The sequence below is a fragment of the Arachis stenosperma genome, chromosome 3 (genome assembly GCF_014773155.1).
Source record: "Arachis stenosperma cultivar V10309 chromosome 3, arast.V10309.gnm1.PFL2, whole genome shotgun sequence".
NCBI classification, from domain to species: Eukaryota; Viridiplantae; Streptophyta; class Magnoliopsida; order Fabales; family Fabaceae; genus Arachis; species Arachis stenosperma.
In genome coordinates, this window is record NC_080379.1 from 130,990,846 (window position 1) to 131,002,539 (window position 11,694).

Sequence of the window (11,694 nt, forward strand, 5' to 3'; positions counted from 1 at the left end):
TATCATTTCCAAAGAACAATGCTTGTTCATTATTGTGCCCTCTATTGAGTGAGAAACTGGAACCAAGTGGAAGGAAGAGAGAAAATCCACAGAGAAGAGAAAAGAGAGAAAGGGACTTTGTTTCGATAATTGGCACCATAAGTCTTTTAATTCGGCTGTTGTATCCCTCCTCCTCGCCCTTTTGTTGCCTCTGCAGCTATATATGTTTCTAATTCTCTTCGTTTTTTGTTCGTTCGTTTCTAGCATTGAAATCTTAGCTCTATCTTGCAACACCGTCAATGTTCAACATTCCCAGATTCTAATCTCAATCTCAATCTCAATCTCGGCTCTCTTGAGGCAACCACATTCATCTTTCTCGACTCTCTGCTCCAACCACAGTTCTGTGATGCCTTTAGAGACCATAGAAACCTTGATCACGAGGTAAATCTTCCAACTGAACCCGCCAAATGTTCACACCCTTTATGCCCTTTTGCCAATTCTATGAATCCAAATCACTGTATAATTTGTATCAATATTTGTTCTATATTGGGCAGCTGTCTCTGTTAATTTTGAATTGTGAGATCAACGTTTAGAAAATGGCAAGCTAGGATTTGTCGTTGTTGCTGCTGCTGCTGTTTTTATGGTTGTTAGGGTTTCTTTTGGCCAAGAGATATAAGGCCTTTAAGAAAGGAATCAACGTTCATGGCAGGATGGTCAACTTGGTCAAATGGGTCGTCCTTAGATTTCAATGAAGTTGAGATATTTGATGTATCTAATGGTAATGACTGGAGGAATCTAAACGATCACACTGATAATGATGACCATGACAAAGTTAAAACCTTGTTTGATGAAGTTTTTCCGGTTTATCTAAAGGAGAGTTGTTCTCGTGGCATTGTTCGGCCTATGCCGGTTTTGCTGGGCGATGGACAAGCAGTGGATTTGTACAAACTCTTCTCTCTTGTGAAGGAAATAGGTGGATATGATTTTGTGTCGAGAAAAGGATTGTGGGGTTATGTGTCAAAGGAACTGGGTTTGAACCACCTAGTTTTGGCATCGATGAAATTAATTTTTGTTAAGTATCTGAATGAGTTTGAAGAATGGCTCAGGAAGACTTTCAAAGAGAAGAGTTTCAGAAACGAAAATCTTGGGTGTGATTGGGGTTTTAAGTCATTGCCGTTAGAACTAGAGAAAGAATTGAGAGGCCTATTATCTCTAAACGTAAAGGATAAAGATGACGGGCTTGTGAAGATGGAATCAAATGGAATAAAAGAATATATTGATTTGGTTAACCACAAGGAAGATCCAAATGTATTGGACACCAAAACTCGGAAAATAAATACATCTGAGGATGTCCAACACTCCCATGTTGATGATGACGAAAAAGCTTGTAATAGTGTTAAGGAATACTCTGTCACCTTGAACGCGTCAATTGCTGAGAATGGAGTTGGCTCTCGCAAGCGCAAACGGGAACCATTATCTGGAATGCTGAACTGGGTTAGGCAAGTTGCAAAGCATCCCTTTGTTCCTTTACAGCAACCATTACCAAAACCATCAAAGTGGAAGGAGTATAAAGGCAATGACTTTTTCATCCAGTTACTGAGGGCAAGAGAGGCTCGGTTGGTGAAACCATGCGCACAACCTAACAATGAAACACCTTCTTCACAGGTATAATTGCAATGCACACAATGATTTTATCCATAGTATGTTTTTTCATTTCTTCATATCTTGAAGTGAATTTGTACGTTTCACGTGAATGATCAATTATCATTGTACTTATATATGTCAAGTATTGTGGTGTCCTTATTCTGCTTACATGTAGGTATATATGATCTCAATCTGTTAGTTTCTTTCTTGTTCAGACAATCTCAGAATGGCTAAAAGTCAACAATTCAATATAAAGTTATACCAAAATTGGATGGAATTGGCCCAGCCCGCGAATTTTACTTGGCTTGATTCAATTCAAATTTACAGCACTAATCTCTAAACTTTTTAACCCTCCATGACTGGATGCAATGGCATTGTTTAAATCATGTAACCAACTCCACCTAGTGGGATCAGGCTTTGTTGTTATATTTGTCATTGTTGTTTGTCACCTTTTTTTCATTCAGTAACTAGTACAAAAGGGAACATTTGTGTTAAGTTTCCATCAAGAACTTTAACTGCAGTATAGAGTTTGCTAAAAAAAAGTGTGAGGCGTTAACAAAATTTTTGTAACTTGTGACTTGCTGGTCACGTGTCCTTGCATTGAAACAGCCTCTTTTGCTAACGGGGGTAGGTTATACACATACGACCTTCCACGAAGCTCTGTGCACTAGGATCTTAACTTCCGTTAGGGATGTTCATAGAAATTACACCAATACTATTACCATAGCTTTTAAATCAAATTTGTATTTGAGGGTCTCAGTTTTCCATGTACAGGTTCAAGCGAAAAAAGCCTGCTGTCTTTCCAATTACAAGTAATATATCTTTAAATGGGTTGGCTTCAGATATAAACTGCTAGATCTATTTATGTTGTTAACATTTTTAATGTACTTTAATATACTTTTACATTAAAATAACTAGTTTTGAAACAAATTTCAAAATTTAGTTAAAACTAAGTTCTCATTAATTAGAATATTAAAGCTCCTAATTGCACCTAAGACGATTTATCCAAATGAGAAGATTGGTAATAAAGTCCTACTAAGTGTAAATGACATGAAGGATACGAGTTAGAGAGTTGCTTTTGGAAGCAGTTAGGTCTTGATGTGTATCTTTTTAATACTATGGTATGTCCTTGATCATGAATTCTTTAAGGAATCTTACTTTTAAATTTAATTACTGATAAATGGTTATGCATTTATTATAGGATACAAGATTTTAAATTGAAATGTTTAAATTTATGATGCTGTTGCATTTAACTGTATATTTTACAGAAGCAGAAGATGTGCCCTGATATGTACGAGGATCACGTTGCACCTCGTTACCATTCTTCTCCAAGACTGAGATGTAGTGAAAGGCTGCCAGCACATGTTAAATCTCGCACATGCTCTTGTTGCAATTCAGGTTCTGCCAATGGGAAAAAATTAACAAGTTCAGTCAATACGGAGGCCGAAAATTGTTTCTTGCATAAAACAACTGCAACAGTAGATTCATCGACTGCAAGGACAGTGATTGAACAGTCTGCAAATGATTTCCAGGAAAAGCAAGTTTCTGTGGGTCCTCTTTATCAAGCAGATGTCCCAGAATGGACAGGTGAAGTTTGTGAGAGTGACTCAAAGTGGTTAGGCACTCGAGTATGGCCTCAGAAACATGACTTAGATCTTCCAAGTGAAACAGATCTTGTAGGGAGAGGAAGACAAGGCAATTGTGAGTGCCATTTTGAAGGTTCTGTTGAGTGTGTTAGATTTCATATTGCTGAAAGAAGGATGAAATTGAGGCGTGACCTGGGTTCTGCATTTTATCATTGGGGGTTCGATCGCATGGGTGAGGAAATTTCACTTCAATGGACAATTGAAGATGAAAAGAGATTCAAGGATTTGATGAGTCAGAGTTTTCCATCTCAAAACAAGTGTTTCTGGAGCAACAAATCAAGATACTTTCCAGACAAGACAAGAAGGGACTTGGTGAGTTATTACTTCAATATGTATCTTATTCAACTAAGAAGCTATCAGAACCGTGTGACTCCAAATAGTGTTGATAGTGATGAAGATGAAGTGGAGTTCGGATCTTTTAGCGAAGGTTTTGGGATGGGAGCTCTCAAAATCCCAGGTTCCAATTTCCTGGAGTGTTCACTGAATAAGCAATGCACTGATTTAGATTAAAGACAACATTGGAGTAAAAGATTTTGATGCAAAGGGGTCTGAACCATTTTGAGGTCTAGGAAACATTTCTGTGGTTCAATGCTTTCAAACACTGGAATTTTGATGTCCTACAAGAGGGATAGAAAAAACTTGGGCTTGTTCTGGCGTTTTTGATTACCAACTATGCAGTGCTTAATGGCGGCTGCATTCTTATTCCTGTAAAACTAGTCTTGTAGTCTGACCGTTGGGCAAACCTTTAGCTTGTTCTTGCTGTAGATGGTTACAAGTTTGGATAAAGTAGGAGCATTGTGTTAGATGGTTGATGATCAATGTATTTCTAATAGAGACATAACAATGCAATTAGAAGAGAAAAGAACATTGTGATTGTAAGGGATCAACCATATCTTTAGTCTGGATCAACGTATTGATTCCTATTTTCACTTTTTGGTTGGATTTGGGCATTTGAGTTTTGTTTCAACTATAGATTTTCTTCTTCTCTTATTTATTCAGCTTTTCTATGACATTTAAATAATAATAAAAAGTGATCCCCCATTGGCCAGCCAGATTTAACCTTCCTAATCTATTGGCAATCTTCCTAATCTATTCGCCAGCGACAAATCTTTAAACAGAGTCTTTGCGATGAATTAGTCTCAGACTTATCGGCCTGAGAGATTCTATGGAAAGAAAAAGAAGAAAATGTGTAAAAGTAAAAATTGAAAAGATTTAATAAATTTTTGTCATTCATGAAACTAGGTCAAGTGACAAAAGAATGGCTCTAGTTCCAGCTGAACCCAAAGAAACGTGTAGATTATATTAGATTATATGTTGAAGAGCATCACCGAAAGTGCGAGCTTTATGGATATATATTCTGTTCCAAGTAACAATGTCGCAACTCCCAAGAAAAAATTACTGCGCCATTTCATATGTCACGTGGTCACAATTTCTTTTACCCTGCTTCCTTTTTGGGTGTGACTGTGGAGTAAGCCTCTTTCTTCCTATAAATCTTTATTCTTATTATTATTCCCTTCTTCCTTTCTCACCCCTGCACAATTCAGTGATTCAGACACACTCACTCTGTACCCATCAAAAAAAAAAAAAAAAAAGGAAGAAAGAAAGAAAGAGAAAACGATGTCTTCTCCAAGCAAACGTCGAGACATGGACTTGATGAAACTGTCTGTAATTTTTTCTTTTTGTTTTCGATTTCAGAAAAGAGTTTTTTGTGTAAAGTTGTTATCTTTTCTCATCTGGGGTGTTGGATTGATATGAATCAGGATGATGAGTGATTACAAGGTGGAAATGATGAACGATGGCATGCAAGAGTTCTTTGTAGAATTTCGCGGACCAAAAGACAGTAATTTTCTTTTCTCTTATTTCTTCACTTTTTGTAAATTTTCTCACATTAATCTGAAGATTCACATGGCTTTGTAGTTTGTGTCTGTGTGTGTTTTAAGATCAGCAGTTCAAACAGCAGCTACTGAGTTTTGAATTAGACTAGTGCACTGGGGTTTTGTAATTGTAGAGAGATGTTGCAGCATTCTCCTCGATGAAGATGAATTTTATTAGGATCTATTATGTTATCTACTAGTTAACTTTAAAGGTGTTCCACACTGATTTTTTTTTTTTTTTTCCTTCTCCTTTCTTCTGCTCTTATGGAATCATGTGCAGGTCCCTATCAAGATGGTGTGTGGAAGATTAGGGTGGAGCTACCTGATGCTTATCCTTATAAGTCCCCCTCTATTGGTTTTGTAAACAAAATTTACCACCCCAATGTTGATGAAATGTGAGTTTTTCACAAAAGTCCAAAAGTTTCATTGTTTGTGTCCTGTTTAAGCAGAATCATTGTCCTCTGTGGAACTTGTGTTGGCTGTTGCACAAACACTTTGCAAAGCTCGGTGGCTAACTGATGCTGTTTTTTTTTTTTTTTAGGTCTGGATCAGTTTGCTTAGATGTTATTAACCAGACTTGGAGTCCCATGTTTGGTAAGTAATAGTGTCATATCATGCTTTACCTTGCATATGTTGGTGTTAAGATGAAATTTTTTAGTGTACTTACCTTGCTTGATAGAGCCACCACCTCAATATTCTGTAATGGTTTTTCTTATTTCCACTCAGACCTTGTCAATGTGTTTGAAGTGTTTCTTCCTCAACTTCTTCTGTACCCGAACGCATCAGATCCGTTGAATGGTGATGCTGCTGCCTTAATGATGCGAGATCATGCAGCATATGAACAAAAAGTCAAAGGTAATAATCCTTGTCATGTTTCTATGGTATAACTCTAGAATGCTTCCTCAACAGAGGTAATCTGTCACTCTACCATAAGTAAGAGCGTTTCTTCATTATCATTGATTATTATTACACTTGTCCTAGTTTAACATGCTAGAAGATTTCAGGTTGGGATTTGTGCTGGAGCTTTATCATTTTTCTTTCTTTTGGGGTTGCTACAAGAGGATTTTGGTTTTTAGTATTTCAGTGTCATGAATAAGTCCCACCATGCTATGTTTCATGCAGATTTTTTGCTTTGTTGTTTAGTAATGGTAAATTGCATGACCTGTTTTATTACATTCCTTAGGAATCAATGCATAATGGGTCTCAAATGGAGATCTCTTGCTCCAAATATCTTGTGGTAACATAGAGCTTTGCTACTTATCATGCTATTATGTTGAATCTGTTGTCGATCATGACACGTCGTTAGGGATGATATGTGTTGACAAATTCTAGGTTATGAGTTCCTCATCAAATTAATTCATCTTTAAGTTGCTGTTTCATATTACTGCTACTCTCTTAGTGCTCCCTTTCACCGACATAAAAAACGAGTTCTAAACTTCTAATTACAATGAGAGCCAACATCTTTGTTTTCGCTTTGTTTGTGGAAGCGGATATGGTTTAATACAACATTTACCATTTAACTACTATCTACCAAGAATACATCCTGAGCTACAAGGGCAATGGTGAAAGATGCCAACTGCACAATATAATTGGCCATGTTTGTCATTCGTTCAATTTCACAGCTTCTCATTTAGTATTTCGCACCAGTATCTAGGACCCTGCATCAATTGAGAGAAAGACTGAAAAGACGAATATATCAGTCTAATGTCTACCCAATCTCAATTTGTTACTCTATTCTATGTACACCTTTTATATGTATATTAATCTTGAGAGAATCCATGAACAGAATATTGTGAAAAATATGCCAAGCCAGAAGATATTGGAGCTACTCAGGAAGAAAATTCGAGTGACGATGAGCTAAGTGAAGAAGAATATGATGCCTCTAGTGATGACGCCATTGCGGGGGAACCTGATCCTTAGATGTTCACTCACATTACCTGCATTATTCACTGTGTTGCTTGTACATGATTTGTTATTGAGTACTGGAATTGAAAGACACAAAATCTCAAGGTTGAAGGGAAAAATTTTAACCTTTCTTTCTATTCCATGGACCATGGTGGTTGTGTAAATTGATTTATGATTCAGATAATTACTTTTTTCTGATATAAGGTTACAATTTCTGAAGGTTCATCCTGGATTTGCATATCAAATCATTTATTAGAGTTTTAATTAAACTGTGTTCTCTCATTCTCCTTTCTTTTAAATTGAGTCGAAATGGTTATATTTAATCGAGGAGTGCTACACATACAAGTCTTTTTGACTTACAAGTCTTACAAGTTACTAGGTCTTTTAATGCGTTATTCAACGTTTCCTGTTTTCAAAGCGTTACACTCAGAACGGTTCTTCCTCTCCCTCCTTCTTCTTCCTCTTCCTCTTCCTCTTCTTCTTCTTCGTTTTTTTTTTCGATTTTCATGGTTTCTGAAATTAAGCTTTGAAATCGTTTTGAAGAAGAAGAAGCAGCAGCAGAAGATGAGGAGAAAGAGAAAGAGTTCTGAATTATGCAACAAATTTTGGGTGTATTTTTCGTAATCCTTTGGGTGTATTTCTGTAATCTTTTTGAAAATAATGGAACTTCAGAAATACACCCAAACGATTACAGAAGTACACCCAAAATGATTACAGAAATACACCCAAAAGATTACAGAAATACACCTAAACGGTTATAGGAATTCACCCAAACGATTATAGAAAATACACCCAAAGGATTACAGAAAATACATCCAAAGGATTTAAAGAAATACACCCAAAATTCGTTAAAATACATCTTATGCATAATTCAGAACTCTTTCTCTTTCTCCTCCTCATCTTCTACTGCTTCTTCTTCTTCAAAAACGATTTCACCAAATCGAAAAAAAAAAAGATAAAACAGAGAGAAAAGAACGTAAATGAAGAAGAGGAAGACAATGAAGAAGAACGTGCAGAAACGAAAGAAAATGAGAAGAAGAGTAGTAAGAGGAAGAAGAACGTGCAGCAAGAAGAAGAAGAAGAAGGAGAAAGAGAAGGTAAGAAACGAAAGAAAAGAATAAGGAGAAGACGAAGAGGAAGAAGAATGGTTGGAAGCGTATTTTGAGCGTTAGTTTTAATTAAACTTGTAAGGCTTACAAATCTTAATCGCTTGTATGCGAAGAATTACTCTATTTAATCTTGGATTTAGCCGTGTCCTGTCTGTAATCATTACTTTATTGCATTTATGATATAAAATAATCAATAAATGCAATCTTATAAATAAAACATAATAAAAATTATGGTCGATTGTTTCAGAAAGAAAAGAATCACATAAACGGATAAACTACGGTATAGTTCAAAACAAACATTTAAAGTACATTCTCATAGCATAAATCCCATAGCATAAAAATTATGGCCACTAGAATGAGATCGCGTATTGAGCAGATTCAAAATAAATAATAGTGATTAATAAATATTATAAAATAATCGAAAAATATTTTGTGTAATAATGAAAGTTTAATCATAAGGAAAATATACATTGTAAATTCATACAAATTTTAATATTTGTAGTTATTTACATAATGTCAAAGATTATCTTTATTAAAAATTCTATATATACATAAAAAATTAGTCATTATATATTTGCGTATAAATATTTATATTGTTTTATTTTTAATATGTATTTTATATTTTAATTTATATTTTATGCAAATAATTATTTTGTTTGTGCACATAGTATCATTGTATCTTTATTAATTTCTATTATAAAATTAAAACTTCATATATTTATATTATCAATTATTTTAATAAGTACAAATAGATTGCATTTTTATTGGATAGAACTAAAATATAAATATTAAAATAAAATAAAATAAAATAACATTAGTTGACTATTTGACTCGGTTCAAAGTTAGCTTTTTAAATTAGCAATTATTACTTCCAATAATTTTTAGATGTGAATTGATTTTTTAAGTATTTTTGCTGGTAATTTTATATAATATTTTCTTATTTTCTTATTTTAAGTATCTTATAACATGCAATGCTCTACATTGTTGATTTTATAACTTATTTTGTTTACTGTCACTCCTTTGAGAGACTCCAATATTTTTTAATATTTGTCATTATTATTATGACTTTAAATATTGCCTCCAGTGTCTATATGCATGTAAATTATATATTTTAAAAGATATAAATTGAATAGTTTAAAAGACAATTTAGATTACTACAAAAAAATTTTAGTTGTATGATTAATTTTTTTAATTATTGTGAGAACTATTATAAAATATGAATTGAATAGTTAAAAAAACATTAATATTGTTAAGAAAAAAATTTAGTGGTATGGGTTATCTTGTTTATTATTATAAAAACCATTACAAGAAGTAGTGTTAAGATTGAAACAAATACATATATGCTTGGTTTCATAATAAAATGACATCTATCCTAATATGCTTACATGGCAAAATTATAAAGCAATTTATATGTTATTACTTTAACATAAAACAACTATTACAAGAAATAACATTAAGATTGAATGGAAGATATATATGTTTAATTTTATAATAAAATGACATCTACCATAATATATTTATATGACAAAATTATAAGTAATTTATGTATTATTTTTTAAATATAAAATGATTTTAGTATCAACTTTTATAAAATATAAATAAATAGATAAATTGTTCTTAGGAATACCATTTAAAAACTAAAATGGTCTCTATTGAATAAATTATATTATATTGGGATAGTATATATTACAAGTATAAAATTTAAATTGCGAAGGTTGAGGTTGAAGTTAAATAAATAAATAAAAATAAAAATTAAGCACTTATTATAATGTCATGATGCATATGTGTGAGTATAGTATAAGATTCTTTCTCATGGGTTTTTTTTTGGACTGGGATTCTTTTTCGTCTTTAATATATTCAAATTAAATGTTAATATAAAATCTACCTTTAAAACACAGTAGCCAAGATGTGGTTGAAATATTTTTTCCCAGGTATTTTTTATTATATAAATAAATAAATATTTCATATAATCACATGAAAATACAAGCAAACCAAAAAAAAAATTAAATATCAATTCTTTGATCTATCTATCTATCTATCTATCTATCTATATTAGAATTCTCGTATAACTATTGCTGACGTGAAATTTTTTAATATTTTAGGGGTTTTTAAAAAATAAAATTTGTTCAATTCCAAATTTCTCGAACGATCACGTGTTGATGCCAATTTTTTAGAAGTGGGTTGTATTGTACTTTAGTTTAAAGATAGGCTAATTCTGTCATATAGAAGAAAAATGTTTACATGTGTAAAAGTAGACGTGTCTAGTAACGTGTCTAGTAAATATGCAATCGTTGCTAAGTGCAGCAATGATATCCCTTTGCAGTGGGGTTATTATGCGTCCTTCAATCCGGACAAGAGATGGACAAAATGTGCAGTGTGACAGAAGTTGTAGTTGGTCAGGAAGTTGTAGTTAGGAGATTAAGCAGCGGATTAAGCAAATTGTATTTGGAGATAATTATAGTAGGTTAAATCAGGTGATGATCTCAGGTGGGCCAATCGGATGAATAGAAAATTTGTTTGTGGTTGGGCTACAAAATTGCAAAAGTTGGGCCTAAAAAGCAGTGCGATGTGAAGAGGAGAGCCATGCTTGTAATTAAAATTCAGTATGTGGTGATATGCGTTTTTTGGGCATGCTTTGTATTTAACCATGACCACATTTGCTAGCCAGCTGGTGAATCTGAGTTCCTTTGTAAATCCAGCATTGAGTAGTTTATGGGTTTCTTCTAAGAAAGCTTCCCTCTTGTTTGTACAAAGGTAGCGTTTCTTTTAAGCTATAGTTCGGATTGCTGGGTTGATGGAAAATTTGTGGTAGATGACATTTGAGTCAATGCCTGGCATGTCTGCCGGGGTCCAGACAAATAGGTCGATGTTTTGCTATAGTAATGTAATAAGGTGTTCTTTTTCTTGCCCTTCTAAAATATTCCCAATATAAGTGTGTTTGTCTTCATGGGTTGTCAATTTTATTTTCGTTAACATGTCGGTAGGCATAAGTCAGTCTTGCTAGTTTGGCCGAGGATCCAAGTCTGCCAAAGCATGCAGACTCTCTGAGTTATAAACTACTTGTACATACTGCTAGTCGGCTTGCTCTGAAGGGTTTCTTTTTAGGCTTGCGTTATAGCATTGTCTGACCTCCTTCTAATCAGCGTGGATGGTTACAACTTTGTTATCATGTGAAAAAAAACTTGACACACAAGTATATAGTGGAGACAATAGCATAAAAAGCTGTTTAAGAAGGTATGCCTAAAATGATTTTATATGGAACCAATTTCCACTACATATTTGGTCCTCTGATGATTGACGATTGGATTTTTGACGGTTTAGAATTTCCCAAATGAAATCTCGTTGTAAAGTATAGTTTCTAAACCAAACAATAATCCTTTCATACAAAAGATTGTTTGTCACAAGTACAAACCCCTAAAATCTATAAACCGAAGTATTGGACCTCGGGTCGTTCTCCCTAAGATTTACAATAAAGTGTCTTGTTATTGGTTGTGAGTTATTTTGGAGTTTTGGATAAGAGGCATGAAAAGTAAATGG

At 33.8% G+C, this 11,694-nt stretch overlaps 2 protein-coding genes across 2 annotated transcripts; both read left to right on the forward strand.

Annotated features, from left to right (window-relative positions):
- Positions 1-4,297, forward strand: LOC130968751 (AT-rich interactive domain-containing protein 2). Its single transcript, XM_057894199.1, has 3 exons — positions 1-420; positions 534-1,644; positions 2,892-4,297. The coding sequence occupies exons 2-3, from the start codon at positions 682-684 to the stop codon at positions 3,777-3,779; spliced, it is 1,851 nt and encodes a 616-aa protein (XP_057750182.1). The 5' UTR covers positions 1-420; positions 534-681; the 3' UTR covers positions 3,780-4,297.
- A 404-nt stretch (positions 4,298-4,701) lies between these two features.
- On the forward strand, positions 4,702-7,317 carry LOC130968752 (ubiquitin-conjugating enzyme E2 4-like). The gene is made up of 6 exons (XM_057894200.1): positions 4,702-4,930; positions 5,030-5,109; positions 5,424-5,538; positions 5,685-5,737; positions 5,870-5,998; positions 6,930-7,317. The coding sequence occupies exons 1-6, from the start codon at positions 4,887-4,889 to the stop codon at positions 7,061-7,063; spliced, it is 555 nt and encodes a 184-aa protein (XP_057750183.1). The 5' UTR covers positions 4,702-4,886; the 3' UTR covers positions 7,064-7,317.
- Positions 7,318-11,694: the final 4,377 nt, after the last annotated feature.